This window comes from Cryptotermes secundus, unplaced genomic scaffold (assembly GCF_002891405.2).
Source record: "Cryptotermes secundus unplaced genomic scaffold, Csec_1.0 scaffold465, whole genome shotgun sequence".
NCBI classification, from domain to species: Eukaryota; Metazoa; Arthropoda; class Insecta; order Blattodea; family Kalotermitidae; genus Cryptotermes; species Cryptotermes secundus.
In genome coordinates this window covers 2,110,223-2,133,545 of record NW_019738964.1, presented here as the reverse complement: position 1 = coordinate 2,133,545, position 23,323 = coordinate 2,110,223, and the positions used below count along the sequence as shown (strand labels likewise).

The 23,323-nt window shown below is 40.4% G+C and overlaps 1 protein-coding gene across 3 annotated transcripts in view; it reads left to right on the top strand.

Annotated features, from left to right (window-relative positions):
• LOC111871472 (arginyl-tRNA--protein transferase 1) overlaps window positions 1-22,047 on the top strand; it is a 45,484-nt gene extending 23,437 nt beyond the window's left edge. The window contains exons 5-11 of one of the 3 annotated variants that reach the window (XM_023864622.2): window positions 1,039-1,185; window positions 1,429-1,637; window positions 6,236-6,397; window positions 8,235-8,390; window positions 12,408-12,589; window positions 15,116-15,368; window positions 20,946-22,047. In XM_023864622.2, the coding sequence (XP_023720390.1) occupies window positions 1,039-1,185; window positions 1,429-1,637; window positions 6,236-6,397; window positions 8,235-8,390; window positions 12,408-12,589; window positions 15,116-15,368; window positions 20,946-21,092 (1,256 nt within the window). In that variant the 3' untranslated portion in view covers window positions 21,093-22,047. The remainder of the gene's footprint in view (window positions 1-1,038; window positions 1,186-1,428; window positions 1,638-6,235; window positions 6,398-8,234; window positions 8,391-12,407; window positions 12,590-15,115; window positions 15,369-20,945) is intronic. The other 2 variants (XM_023864624.2, XM_023864623.2) reach the window with 2 other exon arrangements.
• Window positions 22,048-23,323: the final 1,276 nt, after the last annotated feature.

Here is a 23,323-nt window from a genome sequence, read left to right as displayed (position 1 = left end):
GAATAGGTGTTCCCCTTTTCCTTCACCTGAGGACGGAAACAGATCCAGTTTCCGAAACGTCGTGTTTTTATTTGTTATCTTAAAAACTAGGACGATGGATAAAGTCCAGAAACCCAATATATCACTACTGACTAATCAGAAACAGCCTATAGTGCCTACGTTCAATTTTTCTGTGGTGTGCTAGTCCCGTGTCTTGCAGAAAATATGCATAATGCTCTCTTCTACAGTTAATTTTTCAGAGAAGGGACTTTGAAATTTTGCTCACATACCATTCTGAATTAGTTGTTTTATGAAAGGTTATGAGCTATATGATTCTTCTGTCCTTAGCAGCTCACCATGCACAAACTTTCTGGTGATATAATGATATTTGACAGATAACATGGACTTTCAGTATCTGAGCAACAGGTGTTTGTGACTTCTGGGAAAAATTGTGAACATGTTTCTCATACGTTTTCTTCTTTCTGATGTAATTCCCAACTAGGACCAGACATTTTTCAATATTATAATTCACCATGCTTCAACACAAGCATGGTGAGTGCTCACAGCTAATTGAGGTGGTTACAAATAATGTGAAATGCAATGTTTAGTGTTTTTTGGTATGAAATATATAAATGTATGTAAGATTTGAGGCTTTCACGGTGGTGACTATGAAGAAAGCAGTCTTCTGTAATTTGGCTCCATGTACATGGTGCCAAATCCCAGAAGACTGCTTTCTTCAAATATATAAACGTTTTACGTGGGTATGTTGGAGTGTTGCATTGCCTTTTTCTGATTAAAAATCACATCTAGTTTAAGTGAAAAGTGAAGTTTCATGTTGTCGTTGCTTTTCTCATCAAATTGTTCACACCTAAGATCCTAAATTAGGATTGGAGGCTTGTAAATATGAAAGTAATTTCCAAACATAAACAGGTTCTTAATCATATAGCCGAAAGTTTTGTGCATGCGTAAGCCGTTATACTTTTTATTTAGTAATTATTCTTTATATCCCTGTGTGACCATCTGGTTTAAAACTGACAGAGGATGACTTGACCTTTCTAGAAAACAGACATGATGGTGAGGAGACCACATGGGCCAGAGAAGAAGATTGTTGTAAGATGGATAGCTTAACAGGGGATACTGTGATGGTACCAGCAGCACCAATGGAAGGAGCAGTTGCTGGAGAAGTGAGGAAAACATGTCGCCCAGGTGAATAAACTGATGTTGTGCCATAAGAAGTTGAGTCTTTGATTTGGGCAATGTTAGTCTATCATTGTTTGGCTTGAGAGGATTATCATGCTTTATCCTAGATGTTAAAAAAAGGGCTACAGGCTGTAAATCTATTACATAATGGTACTTCAACAACAGAAACTATATTTGCTGGTTTATGAAAACAATATTGTGATTTTGTTTGCTAAAACGTGAGTAATAAATTTTGAATTGCTGTGACAGGCGTTGGTCCAGATGCAAACAGACCACCATGTAAGAAGGCAAAGTTGGTGAGACTGGAACGCAAACGTCAAAAGATTCTGAATCAGGGCTATAATCAGGAGGCAGCTGATGCCATGTTGAAGCAGAGAGGACCGCAGCAACAGGAGGGCAAGTCCCTGGAGAACTTGCTCAATGAGCAGTTGCCAGCTAACCCTGCTCATAGGCTTGAGGTAATTGGCTGCAGTTGTTCATCATGAGGGAGATATGTAAGCCGACACTTCATGCACTCACAGTGTTTTTATAGATGAATTTGTTACACTGATGCATTTGCTCCCACCCATATTATAAAATATGAATATGGTCACCAACCATATTGCAAGATAACTGTACACGCATGTTTATTTAAATCTCATCTTTTCCATTAAATGGTTATGGAATGTATCAGCATTTCTTAGACATTACAGGTATGAGTCTTCATTCCAGAGCAACTGAAACTGCATTTTTGATCTCATACAAAAGTATCTTCGTAACCAAACGATGAAAAGTGTATATGGTTGTTTTTTCAGTAAGTAACAATATTTTCTTTCAAGAAAGTTTAGGTTTCATATACAATATATGCAGGTGTTGAGCTCTTGAGAAAAATGAACTTAAATTCAAAGGTTGTAATAGCATGTGATGCAGTTTGACATATAAATCCGGTGGTTGTAAGTGTGTTCAGAAGATCCTGTATGTGAACCACATCAAATTTTGTTCCAAAAATTGTTGCTTAAGCTACACAGTAAAATATTGTCATGTGTAGGATGGTATGCACGATGAAAATGATGGGTTCTAGTTTGGATGATTGGATTTATTGGCACTTTGGTTACAACCTCTCTTAATTACACTTAATACAGTGTTATCCCTGATTTACACACACACTGGTCCTCTCCTGGCACCACAGTTAAAATGCAGGAACTATAACAGTCTCACTGAATCATTACACATGGTTGACGCCTTTTAGTCACACTTTAAGTCTTCAAAAGTTGACGAACACTCTGTGGCTGTCTCCTACTGAGGACTCAGAACTCATGCCCCTGTCAGTTCTAGTTCCAGTTCACTCTTTTTGCATGCTTCCGCCTCAACTATCTCTCTCTACTGGCCTCATCTGAACTCTGTCAGAGGAATTCCACTCAATTATATAGTCGAAGGATGGACATCTACCAACAGTAAACATATCATGTGACCCCTACCCACTGTTGCTGTGTGATGTCCCCACACATCCGCAGCTGATGGACATGCAGGAAACACAGGTCACATGACGACTATCTACTGTTGATGTGTGATGTCACCGATCATATGCCACCTGCTGGACACATGGAAAAAATAGCTTGCTCTACTGTTGTGGGCATGTATTGCATTTACAGAGCTGTTGCTTGGCAATGCATTGATCAAATATGCCACATTGCTCCCTCCTTAAGGCTGCTCATCCCGAGTAGCCTAACAGTGCGTCACCGTTCCCTTTTCCAAGAACTGTGCTTGCGACATCTTCATGTAAGTTTTTTTTTTCCTATGGTGACTACTCTCCAACTACTACATCCGCTCCCTTCTTAAGGGTGTTTGTCCCAAGTAGCTTCCTGATAAGGTGCCTGTCAGTCCATTTTCTCACCATAATCCAAAGTTATCTTCTCTCTTTCTCTTTCTCTTTCTCTTCCACTTCTGACACCACAAAATGTCATGTGTAGGAGGGTATGCATGACGAAAATGATCCGTTATTGTTCAGATGATTGGATATATTAGCACTTCAGGTACGACCTCCCTTAATTACACTTAAATACAACGCTGTCGCTGATTTACACAATTTACAGTTTGACATTGCACACAAACTAGGATTCTCTGTTTTCACTAGTTGTCTTCTAGCAGTGGATCTCAACACAGACACAGTCGCTTCAAGTCACTATCTTCTTGTCTTCAATCACTCTGTACTCCTCTGTCCTAATCTGTACTTGATCTTCACAATTCACTCTCCATTCTTTTTCTTGTGCTCTCAACTGCTGAACCTTCCTGGGCTCTCCACACTAATCTTCTCAGTCTGTTTCCACTAGTCTTCAGTAGTTCCATTTCACCCACTCGTGTGCTTCCACTGCTACTATTTCTCTATTTCCTTCAACTGAACTCTGTCAGCTTAGGAATTCTGCTCACTTATATAGCTGAGGAGTGGACATCCACCAGCAGTAAACACATATCATATGACCCCTACCCACTGTTGCTGTGTGACGTCACATGCGCAGCTCACGGACATGCAGAAAACATGTCACATGATGCAACAATATATATATATATATATATTGAGATACTGAGACTACAGTATTATTTGATTTAAATGTTGATAGTCTATGCCAATAATGCAACACTTGTTTATTCACCATTTAACACTTAAGACAACATGTTTTGGCCATAGGTGGCCATCTTCAGGTGTCTTAATGCATCCAAACTGTTACACTGTTCTGATGTGTGCTAAAACTGCGTGTCCCAGTCCACTTAAAAATAACATAAATAATTAATTAAAATCCATTAAAATTTCAATTAAAATTAAAATGAATGTTGTTTTGGACTTTCTGCATAACACTTTTGACTCGCGTGTCATCTCAAACTGATTTCCTGATTGTTTTGCATGTGGAGAGAACTGGCCCCTGAACAGTCCTGATCTAAACCTATGTGACTATTTTCTTTTGGGGATTCCTTAAGGAAAAGATTTTTCTAAAAAGCCGCAAACAATAATAGAATTGAGAGCACTAATCATTCAAGTCTACAACGGATAACTGAGGACTTGTGCCGTCGAGTAACATCATCACAGTTCATGTTGAAGAAGTCGTCAGATAGGGCCGCACCATAGCTCAAGCAGTTAGTCGTTGGCTTCCTACCGTGGTGAACCAGGTTCGATCCCAGGTATGGTCAAATGGGATTTGTGGTGGACAAAGTGGTGCTGGGGCAAGTTTTCTCCGAGAACTTGTTTCCCCTGCCAATCTTCATTTCACCAACTGCACTACAATCACCCTCACATATCATCTGGGGCTGGTAGAATAGGCCAGAAGGGGCCGCAGTGCAAGGGACTTAGTCTCACCCCGCTAGCAATAAAAAAAAAGTCGTCAGATGTAATGGTGGCCATATTTATCTCTTGATTCGCAGAGAATAAATCACTATGCAGTGCTCTCTCTTTTTTATGTTAGTTTCTAGTATTGCAATTGAAATAAAGATCTTATTAATAAATCAAATACTGGATCATTTTGTGCCCCACTCTGTACATGACACAACAAGATGCAACACACAAAGATTGTGAGAATGTCACTAATGCTGTTGCCAAAGATGCAGATACGTATAGAGTGCAGCCTTTGAGTGGGCCTTGGTAACTGATCTCTATGAGATGTAAAACATACCATGCAGGGGAGGAAGTCTTGATGCAGAGCCATCTGGAGGGAAGAAATTATCCAAACACATCCCAGTACTGGTCACACTCATCTGATGCACAGATATCTGCTATGCAGTGAACAAGCACTGCCTTCTGTTCACTGTGACACACCAGTAACTGTACAACATTTTCTGATTAAATGCCTATTTTATGATGATAACCACTTTCACACTCAGGACAGAAGATGTTATCTGGGGTGAAAACTCCAATATGAGGGCAGTTTTAGCATCTCTTAAGAGCACTGGACTCAACAAAGTCAATGTAATGTGGCTGAATGTATTATCTCTGCAATAACTGATATTTTAATATGACTTATATATATGCATACAAATATATGTACTCATACAACCTAATTCTGTCACTGTTGTTTGCAGTTTTATGTATAAGGAAACAGTACATTGTTTCAGAACCCTGTTTTAGGACTTAATCATTTGCATTTGATTACACCTCTTTTACATTCTTCATAAGTTTTTAGCTTTTAAATAGGGGCAGATAGCCAAAGATTCTGTTGCAGATCTGAACACACACATTCACATAAACACTGGGGTGATTTAAAGTGGCCTGATATTTGTATCAAGTTTTAAATGTTGAAAGGGAAAGTGCACACAGAGACGCACGCTTGCGCACTCACAGCATGCTGCACTCATAAGTGTAGTTTTTACCTTAAAAAAAAAAAAAAAGGAAGTAGGCAAAGACATTGGAAAACTTGAATAGGCATTGTATGTAGCATGAAGTTATTACTGCATCAGGAGGTATGATTTATTTTATTTTACATCTCTGTTAGACACACTGCAGATAAGAGGAAGAAAGGTCACGAAGTTTTGTATATGCTCTATGTGTGACGCGGTTTCTTTGGGGTGTGGTACATTGTTGAAGAATCCAGTTGTCTTTTTGAAGAAAGCAGCCTTCTGGGATGTGGCGCTGTGTAGTATTGTGTTGACCAACGTTTCGAAAGAATGTATCGCCTCCATCTTCAGGGTAGAAGTAAAAAGAGAAGAAACTCCGTGAGCGAGGAACCAGCACGATCAGGTGCTCACGGAGTAATGTTGAGTCAAACTGTATAAGACATTACTCTGTGAGCACCTGCTCACGCTGATTCCTCGCTCGTGGAGTTTCTTCTCTTTTTACTTCTACCCTGAAGATGGAGGCGATACATTCTTTCGAAACGTTGGTCAACACAATATCTACATGGTGCTACATCCCAGAAGACTGCTTTCTTCATAGTCGCCACCATGAAAACCTCAAATCTTCCATTTGTCTTTTTGTTGCAACCTTCCTTTTTTCGCTGGAGTGCCAAGGCTGATAGAGTCTGTGTAGACTTTAATCTTAAGAGTGATGGTGTTAATGGTACTGTCATGTGTATGTTATGTGATGCATATGCAGATCCGCCTGGTACGCTCTTCACCTCCCAGTCATGAATTTGAACAGACCACACAGCAGGCATATGAAGTATACAGAAAATACCAGATGGCAGTTCATGGGGATCCACCCGATAAGTGTACCATTCGACATTATACACGGTTTCTTGTAAATTCACCCCTTCAGGTAAACTTCACTTTTCAGCCTGCATGATGGAGTCATACTGTATAGAATTTATTAAACAGCAAGGAAACCAAATATTGCATTTCAGCTGTTATCGTGGACTTGAAAAGGAAGTGTTGTAATTTCCATATTGCAAAGAAAACAACAGTAACATTTATGCATAGTAGTAACATGCATCATCTTCATACTAGAAATGAGTCTGTTAAAATGATGCAGACAATCCTCTGTCATTCGGGATGGCAGCATATAGGATTGTAGGATTTATTATTATAGATCAGAAGCAGAAGTATCCATTCTTCACCTGGGATGTGGTTTCTTTCCTTACCATATCACAACACACCTCTATCACAACTAATACTTCAAAGAACTAGCAGCCCTTAAATTACAAAATAAAAATTTACTTATATAGTTACAAGGACCGCGTCTGTGGCCTAGCGGTCAGAGTTCCTGGGTACAGATCCAGAGGTCTGGGTTTGATTCCCGGCACTACCAGATTTTTTCTGAGAAGTAGTGGGTCTTGAACGGGGTCCACTCAGCCTCATGATGATAACTGAAGAGCTATTTCAAGGAAATAGTGGCTCTGGTCTAGAAAACCGAGATTAACGGCCATGAGGAACTGCTGCGTCGACCATGTGACACCCTCTATCTGCAAAACTTGGCACTAACTTTGCCAACAAATGGCGGTTGCTCGGTTGGCACAGTTCGCTTGCGGACTACAGGCCACAGAGTTTGTTTTGTTTCTTTGTTTTATGTAGTTAGAAGAAAAAGATTTGAGGACAAGGATTCCAGTTTCATCAAAAAGTCCTATGGCAATACTTTCTCATTGTTGTAACAGCTGTGGGTACCATACATATGGGCAAGATGTTGAAATAAATTGCATGTTATCTTCGGTTGTTCTCTGTTTGGTCTGCAGGAAGGAACTGTTATATTTCCATATATCTTGGGTGAACACCATTAATTTTTTTACCACTGGTTTTTCAGTCACAGAGTGTCTAAAGGGATTGTATATATGAACAACTATATATGGCCATGTTATAACATGGGTTAGTGTCACATCAGTTCTCCAATAAAGAATCTCTGAACAGACAAAATTTGAGATCCCATTCATTTGGTGTAAGGTTGAAAAATGACATACATATTTCCAGGATAAATCAGCACTTGAAGATTGCTTTGGGAAATTACAGGAGGTGAATGCTATCTCCACACTCTAGTTGTCTTTGACCATGGAACATGACTGCTTATTAGGCCCCAAGATGTTCTGGAACTAGCAATAAAATGAGAATCCTGTGTCTCCACCATTTCTGCAATTCCATCCCTTCAGTTGGTGTCGTCTTCTTGAAAATCTAGAAATTTACATAGTATTTCTGATAAGCAGATATAAACTTTGTGAGAATAAGTGGACTGAGTTTTACTGTCTGAAATCCTTAAGAGCATATGTTATGCATAACCTTATACTATTTTATGTGAAGAAGGAAGTTTGATATGTTTCCATGATTGATGTCAGAAAGTTGATCTGTTTTGAGGGAGAGTATAAGCATAGTGTCAAGGAAAAGGGAGGTTTAGTTTCCTGTTCTAAAGAGCTGTTGGCCATATTTTAACCCAGTGTCAACATTGAAGAGATGCAACAAGACAGCCAGACTGCACATATGCTGTTGCAGTGATGTGATGCACAACTGATAGAAGTATGATTGTTAGAATAGTTTATGCTGCAGAACACAACATGTTCTATACATGCTGTAGTGCAATGTTTGGTTTCCTTTTGATGTCAGGGGGTTCCATACTAAAGCATAGGTGCCAGGTGTTGCATTCTCTATTGGTTGTATTCTTTGTATATTTCTAGTTGGTGCTTTTGAAAGTTGGTACACCTGAGTTTATGCACTCACTGGTGGATAGCCAGGAGCTGTTTGCTAAATACCAGATGGCGATACACAATGAAACACCAGAGGAATGCAACTCCCAGCTCTTCTATGAGTTCCTAGTCGACTCACCCTTGGAGGTAGAGTAACATGTATGGACCACCCCATACTTTGACTTCTCACTTTAACTTGTAGTTTTATGTTCACATACTGAAATTCCTTAATAAAGACATAGAACGTTTGTGAGTTATAGATTAAAAACAGAAGCTGCTAGAGCAGCTTCTTTTTGGAGTTTCTGTCCACACTGAAATACTTCTGCTTGAGAGATCCTGCAGGAGATTTACAGATCAAATTAAAATTGCAAGTGTGGAAGCGTATTTTGTCTTGTTAAGGACTCCTTAGGCCTTTATTTGTGTGTTCTTTGCCATATTTCTTTTTGTAATGTTCTAATGTGGATCTGTTATTGTGTTATATGCTTCTGTTCTTCCCCTCTGACTCTTCAGTCTTTTATGTGTACTTTATAATATTTATCTCTGAGTGTTTTCATATGTGTATGTCTATTATTCTATCAAATTATTTTATTCCCTTTTTTTACTTCTCAGCCATTTATTTTTGTATACTTATCACTTTTCTCTTTGAATGTTTTCCTATATATGTGTATGTTATTGTGTTAAATTCCTGTATTTACAGAAGTTCCATAATTCTTACATTAAAATTTGAATAGCATTGGAATTTTTAAGATTCATTGTTTTCATAGCAGTGAAGGATTATATTGTTTTCTTCTGAGTTGTGACACAATCTAGGCTGATATGTAAATAGCTGTCTGTCTTGAACATGAAGGCACTGTGTATATTCCTCAAATACAATGATACCCTTCTACCAGATTGCATGTTGTCATAATCCGGAAGACCATAATATTGTGGCATGTAGACCCATTGCTAGGCAGTGACCATGAAATAAGCACCTATACAACAACCGGTGCTAGGTAATGGCTTTGTGAATAACAACAGTTCCTAGGTAATGGCCGCAACAGACATGCACACAACAATAGAAGAACTATTGGAAGTGACAGTGTCTGTGCTGTCCGTGAGGAGCAGCTGCAATTACAAGAGTCTTGAGATGACAGTTAGAAGAGTAGAAACTTGGCGTGAGGCAGCCGCCAACCTGTGAGGATGTGAGCCTGGAAGCAGGGGAACATCCTCTGGTGAAGACATAGCAGACTGAGGAGACGCAGTATGTGCTGTAGGGAACTGCACAGTGTGCAAATTAGCGATAGCACTATAGTTACTTGTAGTTACAATCTGTAAGTTTTCAATAAATCCAATTACCAGTCCAAACCTCATTTATAGTCACAATCATGTGACTTCTGGTGTCAGTAGTGGATTGAATTGATTGAGTTATTGGATTGACGACTGCAGTGGTTAGCTGTATTGTTACATTACCTCCTTAAGCCTTAAGGAGGGAGCAATGTGGCATGTAGACCCATTGCCAGGCAACGACTGCGAAATAAGCAGCTATACGATAGCTTCTGGTGGATAATGGCTCTGTAAACAAATGGTTGTTGATCGCTAATGGCTGCAACACATGCACGCAACAGTGGAACTTTTGGAAGCGCTGTTTTCTGTGTGATCTATACTAAAGCTATATACCAAGAAGCAGCTGTTATTATGAGAGAGTCTTGAGATGGCAGTTAGAAGAGTAGGAGAATGGTGTATGATGGCTGCCAGCCTATGAGGACATGAGCCCGGGAGCAGGGGATCATTTACTGATGAAGACACAGCAGACTGAGAAGACCTAGCACATGCTATAGTGAACTGCAGAGTATATGAATTAGTAACAGCGAGTTTTAGTTACAGTCTGTAAGTGTTGAATAAATCCAATTACAAATCCAGACCCTGTCTCTAATCATACTCAATCATGTGTCAGTATGAACAGTTGTGTTCGCACAATTAGTGGTATGTCACCTGATATGTCAGAATGCTACAAACCCAACACAGGGTGGAAAAGTTTAGCTCTTCTCATATACTTCTTAGAGAAAAGTAAAAATGACAAGATGCATTATTTGTAATTTGCATTCCCAGCTGATCCTGCTGTTCATTTATTCCAAAGAAGAGTCTGTACCTGACTGACCTAATTAACAGTACAGATACTGTACCGTGATTGCATTGTCACTGTCCTGCTCTAGGTATAGTTTCCATTTTGTGTGGGTTGATGGGTGAACATCTTTTACTCTCTTCTGTTTTCCTATACCCTTTGGTTTTTGGTATATTCTCAGGTATGTCCTCTTTTCTCGTTGGTTTCCACTACCTTCTTGTTTTAGGTCATCCCATAGGTATATTTCTCTTAAAATGTGATTCTGATGTCTTTTTTGGTATCTTTGATCTCTGCATTCTGCATTGCATAGAGGCATAAATTGTAGCCCTATTAAATATATGCTGTATTGAAATGTGGTTCAGTTGAAAGATAAGAGATTTTGTAATGCCTGGAATACACAATATACATAAAATCCAACTTTCACAATCACAGCAACTTTCCTGGTATTAAAGTTTTTAAAGTGTTTTTTAAAGCTAAAAAAACTTAAAAAAAAATAAAAAACCTTTAAAATCTTTAATACCAGGTTATTAAAGGGTGCCAAGGGTGCTAAGTTTTCAAGTAGTAAAACCTAAATAGTCACACTGGACGGAATTGTTTTGTCTTTGTAATTGTTAGTGTGACGGGCCAGAATGAAACAAATCAAAATGTTTAAAAAGACTGTTAGAATTTAGAACCAATTTGGTTCGTGTCCTTTATATGGCCTCTCTTTAAAGGAAGTTGAATGTCTGATGAATAGGACCCTTTAGTGTTGTCCTGTTGTTTTTGACGTGCTGCTGTGTTGTTATAACTACGTACATTTCATTCAGTGTGATATTTTTTCATGTCTAATCTTAGAGCATAATGTCAGAGGACCAGAAGTTTTCAAATTTCATGCTGTGTGTAGTTATCGGTTTCATTTACCATTAGCTACATAAGAGCTATGTCAGAAATGTTTCCAAATGCACCCACTATATCCAAATTAGATATGTCACTCTGTGTGCCATGGATACCACAAAATGTTTCCCATACTGCATGCTTATATGTTGCCACACAAACTTCATTGACACTCCTCAGATTCCAACACCTTGTTTATCGACTGTCACATTTGTTCATCACCATCATTTACATTGTCGCCATTGCTAATTGTATGTGTTGCAGAAGACACCAATTGGGTGTAATCATCAACAAAGCCACTATCATCACCCAAACTATATTGCCCCACAGTTATCATCCAGCAGAACTTCATATACAGCTTCAACAATTTTGATCTCTTTAAGTGTATACATAGTTGAAGGCCTGGCTCTGATGGCTGTGATGTCAGACATTTAGATTAAACTCTCAGTCACCAGGTACATGATAACTCAGGTCATTGATACACAAAGGAAGAATTCACTTATTTCATCTTAGCTTGATGTGAACTCCATAAGAGTGGATTATTTTGTTCCTCAGCTAGAGGGTGGAGAAATTAAGCTTGCAATAGAACATGTAGTATATGTGAAACTGCAAATAGGTCATTTAAATGCCCAATGTACAGCATATGTGAAACCACACTGAAGGGTTAGTGTAAAGGATTTATAAATGTCTCCTGTCGGGTGGAAATTTCTAATGCTTCATGTTAGATTTGGGGTTCTCACAGCAGTGACTGTGAAGAGTACTCTCTGCTGGGAACTGATGCAGAGTAGTCTGGTAGCAGTTTGTTAACATTTCAGAGGAAGGTACTGCTGCCTTCTCAATGATCATAGAGTAAGCCAAGAAAGCAGCCAGCAGAGTGCCCTGGTGATGGATGCATGGATGCAGTATGTTCCTCTCCCACTGAAACATCAGTAAACTTCTGCCAGACTATGTAACATCTCATCCCAGGATATACTGCTCTTTATAATACTTTATCTAATGTTTTTGCCTGTATGTAGGGACTGCATATAACTTTGGGTTACTTCTGTCAGTGATCAATTATAGCTTCAAATGCACTTCCTTTAACACTGGCTGTTCACTTCTGTACTACTAGTGGCCTTCGAACTTCCAATTCATATCCCATAAGAAGCTATTTCTATTTCAATCATTAATACATTTTTATTTGTGTCTAGCCATGGCATCCATTGGATGGTCCCCCTCATGGTTATGGTTCATTTCACCAGCAATACTGGATGGATGGGAGACTCATTGCTGTAGGAGTAATCGACATTCTGCCACGCTGCGTATCCTCCGTGTACTTCTACTATGACCCAGAGTTGGGTCAACTGTCTCTGGGAACATATGCTTCCCTAAGGCATGTATATATTGTTAATGCATATCTCTTGTATTGTAAAGAGATCCCATGGATGGTGCAGATAGCAGTGCTCAAGGCTTCCTCCTTTCTTCCAACTATTATTTTACCCTTCTGGCATATGTCAACCAATCTGAAGTGTTTGTTATTGCCAGCATTCATGTGAACAGAATGTTTATTATTACTGGATGTGAAAAAAGTGGAGTGTAGAGCAGGGGGAAGCAGGTAGAGGGGGATTTGAAAGGGATCATCCTATGGGACTTCTTTTGTGGCATCAGTACAGTAAAGAAAATTAATTTTTAGTTTTATTTGTTGAGTTACATAAGGATACTAGGAGTTTTGTTGAGTTAGATAAGGATACTAGGAGTTTTGAGTTCAAGTAAATTTTTAGGTTTTCATGGCAATATGTTTACATTTTAGACTCTTGTGGGTTTGTAATGCCATATAATATTTTAAGAATCTTCTGAAGTTTTGCAGGAACCATATTTCAGAAACACTGGAAGGTTTTTCCTATAATACATATTAAATGGTTATTACCCAGAAAACTTTACTTAAGCATGAATGGTATATCAATTTGCTGAGAGTGAACATGGTGAATGAGTCATTAATAACACATTAACACATTAGTAACATTATTAATAGTTTATCAACTTGAACAGAGAATACAAGGGGGTCCAAAAATATACTCACTCTTTGATAGTCAATATTGTAACATGTTTTACACTGAAGATGCCATTCAGATTGTTAATTGGTTTATTTAACAACCTACAAGTCTTGGCTACAATTAATTATAGCACAGTTGTGGGTTTACACAATTTATAAACCCTACACAATAATCTGGTCACTCTGTCTTCAGTAGTCTTCACGTATTTATAACATGGGAGCTATACAAGTCTCTCTTAATTACACACTCCCAATATAACTATTCTATGGCACACACAAAATCTTTAAGTCACACAATAAGTCTGCACTTGTTGACTTCTTAGTTATCGCACGTTATCACATAAAATCTTCTAACCACGCGTTCGGGTCTTCTTTCCGCGACTGCTGCTATATTTCAGCTGTCTTCAGCGGTTGCTACATTTTGACTGAATCCTTACAAGTCATATTGCGACTGACAGTCCATCAGTCTGTCTNGTTTACATTTTAGACTCTTGTGGGTTTGTAATGCCATATAATATTTTAAGAATCTTCTGAAGTTTTGCAGGAACCATATTTCAGAAACACTGGAAGGTTTTTCCTATAATACATATTAAATGGTTATTACCCAGAAAACTTTACTTAAGCATGAATGGTATATCAATTTGCTGAGAGTGAACATGGTGAATGAGTCATTAATAACACATTAACACATTAGTAACATTATTAATAGTTTATCAACTTGAAATCCTTAGGCAGTGTGGTTCTCTTATAAACCCTCAGCCAGACAACGGGAAAATGCCTCGCTTCCTTGTTGCCTAGTCGCCGTGTTTACAGGTGTTGCTGGGCAACGCTGTCGAGAGTTGTTTACTGCTGCATAGCAACCGTGGCATCCCCTGCTACATCACCGTGGGGGAGGGGGCGGAGCTCTGACTGGCCTGTCACCGTAGCAGCGGCAGCGCTGTTACGCCACCGCTGGTGGGGGAGGGGGCATCCTGCATAGCACAAATATGTCACAATATCTTTGGAACAAAATGACATGTAGTTACAATTCCTGCATGGTAGTGTAGTGTAATGTTTTCTCAACAGATGGCGAAGGTCACATGAGTCATGTGAATGTCGTGCTGCGTGTGTGCTGCGAGCACTGGTTTGAAGGCATGGTTTTNTCGCAAGGAAAATTATCCGGCCTGACGAGGCGCAATTCAAAATGAACAATACTGTTAACCACCACAATTGTGTGTCTTGGGCTCCTGTAAATCCACACGTTCATGTGGGCAAGGAAGTGAATCTACCGGGTATTAATGTGTGGTGTGGTCTGTCATTGCACGGTTTGATTGGTCCTTTCTTCTTTGAAGGTCAGGTGTATCTCGATATGCTTCAGACATCCATTTTCCCTGCCATTCGAGAGCTGTTTGGAGATGAGAGATTTTACCTACAACAAGATGCTGCTCCACCTCACTGCCATCGAGATGTCAGGGCGTACTTGGATGACACTACCTGGATGATGGATAGGTCGAAGAGGTGCTACTGAGTACCCACCATGGTCTCCTGACCTAACACCTCTTGACTTGTACCTGTGGGGAACCTTGAAGGATGAAGTTTATCGACAAAAGCCAGCTACACTGAACGCACTACGAGAAACCATCGAAGCATCGTGTTGAGCCATCACACTGGACACACTGACAGCCGTAGTTTGCTCAGCAATTCGGTGTCATCGACGCTGTTTAGCCGCTGATGGTGGTCACTTCGAATACATACAATGACTCTCTCTCTCTCCACGCAGGAATTGTAACTACATGTCATTTTGTTCCAAAGATATTGACTATCAAAGAGTGAGTACATTTTTTTGGACCCCTCTGTAATTAAGGTCTTTTCTTTTCAAACTTACAGGGAGATTTCCTTGACACAGTCATTGCATGGGCATGCTTCAGCTCTCCAGTACTACTACATGGGGTTCTACATACACACATGTCCAAAGATGCGATACAAGGCGAGTTACAAGCCTTCCTTCCTGCTGTGTCCTGAAGCATATACGTGGCATCCTGTGAGTGAGTGTAAGACTCGTCTTGACCGCAGCAAGTACTGTCGGTTTAATGATGATCCCTCTGCTAAAGACAGGGATGGAGAAATTGTTTTAAATGAGGTAGGAACCAAGTTTATGAAAGATATGTACCTTACAGAACATTGGCAAAACAGTTTTCCACATGAAAGAGTTTATTCAACACATGTGAGATTTGAAGTTTCACTTCTGTGAATATTTTAATTTTTGTTTCATGCGTTATGAGACCATGTAATGTGGTGGGAACTCAGCATTGTTTGTGATAAAGAAGGATACTTCATCTTTGGAGTCCATATTGGACATTTGTCTCACCTGAGATAATGCAGTTGTCACTTGCTTAGAGTTGCCTGGAGAATCATGCTAAAAAAAATGCCTAATTTTGGAAATGGGCAGCCTGGTTACCATCAGAATGGTGCCACATGGTGGGGCTGTTATGGGATATGATATGAGGAATCTGTGGGGGGGGGGGGGCTATCATAGGATATGGTATAAGTAAAATGGAGCTGCATGGTGAGGCTGTGAAACATAAGATATGAGGAAGGTGTCAAAATATATGATATCAGCAAAAATGTGACACACTGTGGGACTGTCATAGGATATTGTAACAATGTATGGAGCACTTACTTTTCCACTGTGCATAAGCACTTTTGCTCTGGAGATCAGTTCTCTGTCCATTCATTACTTCTTAGGAACACCACTGCTCACTCTCTGCACTCATGTCTTCTTTCTACTTGTCTGCATTGCACTTATCTGAATACTGGATGACTCATAAATTAACTGAATACTGACTCACTAATCCCACTCACTGAACTGAATTGGGCACATGCAAGATTTTGACTACTTTTATATGACATAATCCTCTTTGTCCTAGAAGTCTGAAAGGATCTCATTTTGAATAGTTCTCAGGGGACCTTGACCTTCATCATCAGTTGAGCAGCTTCTGAATAGTCCAGACATTATGAGAGGCAGGAGCAGACCAGGCAACTTAATCCCCCAATGCTCAGCTCCTTGCTGAAGGTTACTAGTCATGAGTAGTTCCCAGATACAGTGCTAGTCTGCGGTACATTTGGTGCCACATCATGACCACCACCACCACTATAGTGTGCCTCTGAAGCCTGTAGACAACATCATTGGTGTGGGTGACCACCTACTAAGGGTCTTCCCATGATGATTGCAGCTTAGATGCACTCCTCTGGTCCAGGTTGATGCTTGGTCTCATTTCTGGTGTCCCATAGAGGTGACTAGATAGTTATAGGAGACCTTCATCCTGTCCTGTCGTCAGACAGTGGGGGATATAGTAATAGGTGTCATGCAGTGGCCATTCAACATGGTGCATTGTGTAGTTGGTTGTAGGCTATTTCTTACCAGGGGAAGCCCCATATAGCAGGTCACAGGGCAGACTGACTGCCTCCAAAAGACCATACTGGCAGGCTGGCAGGCAGGCACAGTGCCTCTGGTTTTGTGGGTTAGTGCTCTGTAGGCTAGCAGGAAGAGGGGTGATCTCTCATCCCATTCTCTCTGGTGCATCAAAATCACCTTCCTGCAAGTGTTCTTCCACTATTTTCACATATATTTTCACCATGCCATACAATTGTGAATTCAGAGGGCTGGTACAGTTCTTTCAGCTTCTCTCAGGTGCCATAACACCTGCAGGGGTCATGATTCAAAGTTTCATGCTTCATTGTTGTGCAGTTCCCTCAGGATCTCAGAGGGCAAAAGACGTTGGTCACCAGAATGTCTGCCACTGTTGATGCCCCTTGGGCACTTGGTGAAGTTGTCCTTGACAGTCTTGGTATTGATTCTACTCTTGCTGTCTGGAAAGGGCCCTGCAGTGTCTGTGGTAATTCTCATAAAGGATGCCCCCACATTATACTAGTCAGTGATGTCTTTCAACTTGATATGCTGTCTTGCCTCTACTTCACTGTTCACCTGCACCCTCCATAGGGTGGCACAGTCCCAGCCATATGTTGGGAGCACTTGTAGTTTCAGGCTGCTTGATTGTTGTTGGGCTTTCTGGCAGTGAGTGCATGCCTCCAGGCAGAGTGCATGTGTCTTGGTGTGCTTTTGCACTTTGTGATGTTCAACCAATCTGACAGGCACCTCCCGTTGAATTTGGCTATGTATGTGCAGTCTTTCTCTGTGGAAGTCCTAAGTTTGGTTTTGCCAGGGTGTTCACTACCTCCAGGGAATCACCGAACTGCATGTAGTCACGATTCTCACACTGAGCTGGTATCACATCATCACTGGTCATTGTAAGGAGGGATTATCGTGGTTGTACTCCAGAATGGTATAACCACACCTTTTCTTGGCCCTGTCATGTCACATGGTGCTTCAAAGTCCATTACTGAATTGTATGCTCCCAGGACATGGAGTCCCAGGATGAACTTGTTTGTGATTTTTGTGACATATAGCCAGGTTTCTAGCATGCTAAGCCCCAGAGTCAATTCCACCAGTGCCTCATTCAAGACAGGGAGGGTCTACCCAGGTGCCCTGTGTAGGACCAGCTTGACTTTTTCTCAGAGATTGCTGCAGTGTTGTTATGTTTGATGATGGCCACACATGCCACAGTGTTGATGGTCTTAAGGCATGGCTTATCCCCTGTATGGCCCTCAGAATTAAGGCTGTCTTTGTTATCTTGGCTAGCACATTGCATGTGAAACAAGGTGATAAGGGTGATGATGCTAGTGGGTCCTTCTTCACATTAGCCGTTACTGCATCTTGGTTGACCTTATCTGATGTCCCCACACTGCAGCCTATGGACAATCGAGTCGTGTGGCACTTGACCTCTGGCAACCATGTTCCCATGAATACTCTAGCCCTTGCCTCTTGCAGCCTTGCTGGTGGTCTGCTTACCACTTCTGTAGGCTCTAGATTCATAACCTGATTGACTGACCTTTGACCACCCAGCAGGAGATTGTGGTCCTCCACTTCATCAACGAAAGCATGGGCTACTTGACTGTGGACGAAGTGCTTTAGTAACGCAACAAGGGCCTGGTGGGCTAACAGCTCACTTGCAGATGCAAACTCTTGTACAGACTGGTCACTCAAGTGGATTTTGGCTTTGAGTTTATACCAGCTGCTGGTCTTGTAATAGCCCTTCTGTGCCATTACAGTGTCTTTGTATGCCGCTCCACCTGGGATACTGTATAGGATGTTACCAGCTTGCCCATGCAGATTGGTGAATAGATAGTGGCCTTCTCGTTGGCTGTTCAACTGCCGTGTTCAGCAGGAGCCTCAAACCATTGGTGAAATACCACACATCTATCTGACTTCAGTGGTGGTGCATTTTGTTTGGGACTCTACTGCCACCAACTGCTTCTTCAACTTACTACATGTGTCTTTTGTGTTGAATCATCTATATGTCTTGTGTTACTTTCAGCTGGATACTGAACTCCTTCCGAAGATATGGCATCTGCTATTTAAACACTGCCATGATGCCCTTCAACTCTTTGTCATGTCCATAATTTGATACAGCTTCTGAGACCAGTTGTCTCAATTATTGATGTATCGAAGAATACTGCCACATTGGCTAATTGTGGGTTCTGGTTTGGATGATTTGATTTATTAGCACCTTGGTCACAAGTTCTCTTAATCACACTTAAATATAGTACTATGACTGATTTATACGCTTTCCAGTTCACCGTTGCACATGCACTAGGATTCTCAGTCTTCACTAATCGTCTCCTAGTAGTGGATCTCAACACAAAAATTTGCTCTTCAGATCACTTCAAAGTCTTTTTGCTGTTTTGTCTTCAGTCACTCTGGAACCTTGGAACCAGAAATTCTTGTGGATTCACGACTGGCTCGTAACTTCCCTAGAGCTAAAACTGTCACTGCATTCACTTCTCATATAAGCGCTCTGCACCAGTCTCACACTGTAGCCTAAGCTATAACAGATACCCGTTATATAAGCTTCACACGGACCACAGAGGAGACATCTTTCATTCTTGACTCCTATTGTTGTAGCACACTCAAGTGAAGGTTGTTTACAGGTCGTTGCCTAGAAATGGGGATTTTTTTATTGTTGCCTTGTGTGTGTTAAGTCATGGGTTGTTACCGGTCCGTTACCTAGCAATGCTCTGGCCATCCACATTACATTACTGTTTCACCATCCATAACCACTTGAGATCAGTTTTCTCTCCACTTGTTGCTTCACAGCATTGCCACTGTTCATTCATTGCACTCACCACTTCTTTCAGCTTCTCTGCGCTGAATTGAACTGAAGTGAGGTCAACTGAGCTGAGCTGAACTGAACTGTATAACTCATTAGCTGGCCCACTGACCAATTGCACTGACTGTATGAACACTGACTCAGTACTTACTTGTCTGCTTTGTGCTGCATTGAACTGAAGTGAACAAGTCACAAGAACTTCACAACCATTTTTATACCAACATAATCCTCCTCTTTGCCAATGAGGTCTGGATGGACCTCATAGAGGAAGATTCTAGCAAGTATGTGGGTGACTTTGATCTTTGTCATCAGCTGAGTGCCTTCATGAACTTTCCAGATGTTAGGTCACACAGTGTGATCCTCCAAAGACAATATGGTATAACATATATTGTGCTGTACAGTGGGTCTGGCATAGGAGGAAATTGGTGACACATGGTGTGGCAGTCATATGGTATGAGCAGAATTGTGTCACATTGCGCAGCTGTCATAGGATATGACACCAGAATAATNAAACTGGATCTGTTTCCGTCCTCAGGTGAAGGAAAACACCTATTCAGTTGGGTCCCTTAGAAAGAGCTAGCCTCAATCACTGGACAAACACAAAACATGAAGATTATAAACACCTGAGACCAGGCTAAGGCCATGAGAGCTGATAAGAAAAAAATATTCATGACAAATTGTAGCAAACACTTACAAGCGTGGAACATTCATGACAAATTGTAGCAAACACTTACAAGCGTGGAACTTCATGACAAACTGTAGCAAACACTTACAAGCGTGTAAGTGTTTGCTACAATTTGTCATGACTCCATTTTTCTTATTAGCTCTCATGGCCTTAGCCTGGTCTCAGGTGTTTATAATCTTCATGTTTTGTGACATTGGTTTGTCCAGTGATTGAGGCTAGCTCTTTCTAAGGGACCCAACTGAATAGGTGTTTTCCTTCACCTGAGGACGGAAACAGATCCAGTTTCCAAAACGTCGTGTTTTTATTTGTTATCTTAAAAACCAGGACGATGGATAAAGTCCAAAATCCCAACATATCAGTAGTATTTTGAAATTCAATTACTACCTGAGTATGTCACCATTACAAAGACAAGTTGTTTAGTGCTGTCTGTTCTGATGATTGTACAAAACATATGACAACCCTTTGTGGGAAGAATATCAGGTGACACCACTGTGCTTTGAAGTGTAGATTCCAGTTTTATTGAAATGATGATCTATAGAAACACAGTTTGTGATATTTATTTAACTGTTTGGGTCTGGCCATCCAAGGTCCCCCCCCCCCAACTGGTTCTTGAAGAAATTTAGGGAATAATGGAACTCATATTTTGTAAATTGCTAATAAAGAAGCACTCATTGATGGTATGGTTTGTTTTTCCTGTTCAGATAACCGGTAACTTGAGGTTGTTCATGAATAAGTAGAGACAGATTCCATAGTTTTGCAGTGTTATGAAGTCATACTGAACCATGTATCAAATTCTTCCCCACAGGTACTTGTACTGTCCCACCACCGAGCCATGTTGTATTGCACCTATGTGACAATGGATCAAACAGAAAATGATGCAGAGGAAGTTACACAGTATGCCAAACTGGTTGGTATGAAATGTGCACGGAGGATGCTTCTGGTGCGGCCCTGAATTATTTAATACTCTTGATGACTCTTCTACCAAAGTTGTGTACTGTACATGAAGTATGTTTCTTGAGAACGAAGGTGCTTACCATGGTCTTGAATAGTGTCCTTTTCATTATAGCCCAACCAGTAACAAAATGTATTAGCTGTCACTTAATTTGACTGCGTTTATCTTTGGGCAATCATCTTTAAACTGGGGAGTTGACCTTAATTGTTAATTAGATCATAATTTTGCTGTCTGGTTATGATTAAATTACTCCTTGATCTAGTGTTACACTGAGCTCATTGTTTTAACAATAATGTTCTCATATTTTGAAAGTACTCAATTCAGATTTCAGCCAGGATGTGCATAGGGAAGATTATTCGAATGGTATCTGTAGTTTTCCTGTATCATGTATTTCACTCGCATAAGTTGAGGCAAGGTTATTGATACTTATACCCTGTAAACAGCTCAGTATGTAACCCAGTTTGTTAGTGCAGTAAAAATCAAACATCAGTTTAAGGTAAGAATAGGAATGTTTACAGTTGGAATTATTGTTGCTAGTATATTGAATTAACAAGATATTGATATATGAAAATGTAGTGAAATCATGGTAGAACCAATGTGGCTTATAACAGGGAATTATATGAGAAAACTTATCAGCACCATTAGTTTCTTAATGTTACACATAATGGGAGAACCATGCATAAAATGACTACTTTCTGGTACTTTCATGATAATGAACAATTTCTGTAACTCTTTGACCAACTCTAATACAGTTTTGCTGTTGAAGGTGTTTATAGCTGATGGTCATTAAAGGTCCCATTAATCTGCCATCTATACCTCTCCCTTATCTGGGAGAAGAAACTCAGTCCAGAATCTGAGGATTTTCAGTATTCCAAATGGGTGATTAAAATTAAATTAAAAAAAGTAAAGGTATCCCAGTGACAGGCTGTGGAGGCCCATAGGGTTGTGAGATGTTGAGGTTCCCACATTTTCTAGACAGTCGGCTCATAGATGGTGGTAAGGTTGTCGGCCTTACGCACCAGCTGCCCTCTGCCCCCAAGAAAATTCCAAGAATATTCGTGGTACTCATTTCTGTTAATGGCTGAGTCGACCCCAGGGCCATAGTGCTGCTGGAAGGATTAGGTCAACTGAAAAAATCCAATGACCTTATCAGTTGTTGTCAGCCTTACGCACCAGCTGCCCTCTGCCCCCAAGAAAATTCCAAGAATATTCGTGGTACTCATTTCTGTTAATGGCTGAGTCGACCCCAGGGCCATAGTGCTGCTGGAAGGATTAGGTCAACTGAAAAAATCCAATGACCTTATCAGGTTGATTATTGTTTCAAAGCAAGAAAAGGCAATAGTATGCTCAGTGTTAGTTGAACCAGTCTGTGATATAGCATACATATTGAAGAGTTAGTTCAGCTTTTTAAGTTCTTCGTGCATAACAAGTGATGATTGTAATATGGATGGGACTTGTTAGTGCACAGCATGAGCAGAGCTATTGTAAATATAGAAGTGTGAAAGAATCTTGAACTTTCTGGTTTAGATAATATTACAGATGCTGAGAATGTTTAGTCGTTCCTCATTATTTTCTTTTGCTTATGAAGACCATTTAAATGTAATAAATAGTGATGAACCTGTAATAGTCCCTGTTTTAAACTTTCCTGGTGACATATACATAAGTTATGAGATTGTCTTGAAGATTGTGTATTTCAACCATTTTCTAATAGGTCCATACTGATTAAAATGAACGTATTTTTAAATGCTGTATGTTACAGGATCCAAGCGAGTTAAATGGGGATGGATGAATGAATGAATGTATGAGGGGTAGGCCTTCTCGGCCCTTGCACCACGACATACAGTGGTCTATTGTGCTTCCCCTTTTTAATTATCCCTTTAGCAACCCTGCGCTTTGGATGAAGCATAGGATTTTGAGCGTGGTGACGTCAAAATAGTCACTTGGCCCTATAAAGTATTGACCCAAGTCTTAAATAAGCTAATGCCTCACATTCACGCAGGATATGTGTGGCTGTTTCGTTTTCTTCCTGACACCTTTCACAAGTGGGACTCTCACTTAGTCCCAGTTTGAATAGGTGTCCTTTGAGGTGGCAGTGTCCTGTAAGTAGTCCTACCACCCATCGTAGCTGGTTCCTGTTTAATTTCAACAGTTCCTTTGCTCTTTTAATGGAAGGTCCTTGTATGAGTCCCTTCACTTGCCTGAGTCCAATTAAGGATCCCCAATATTTCTTG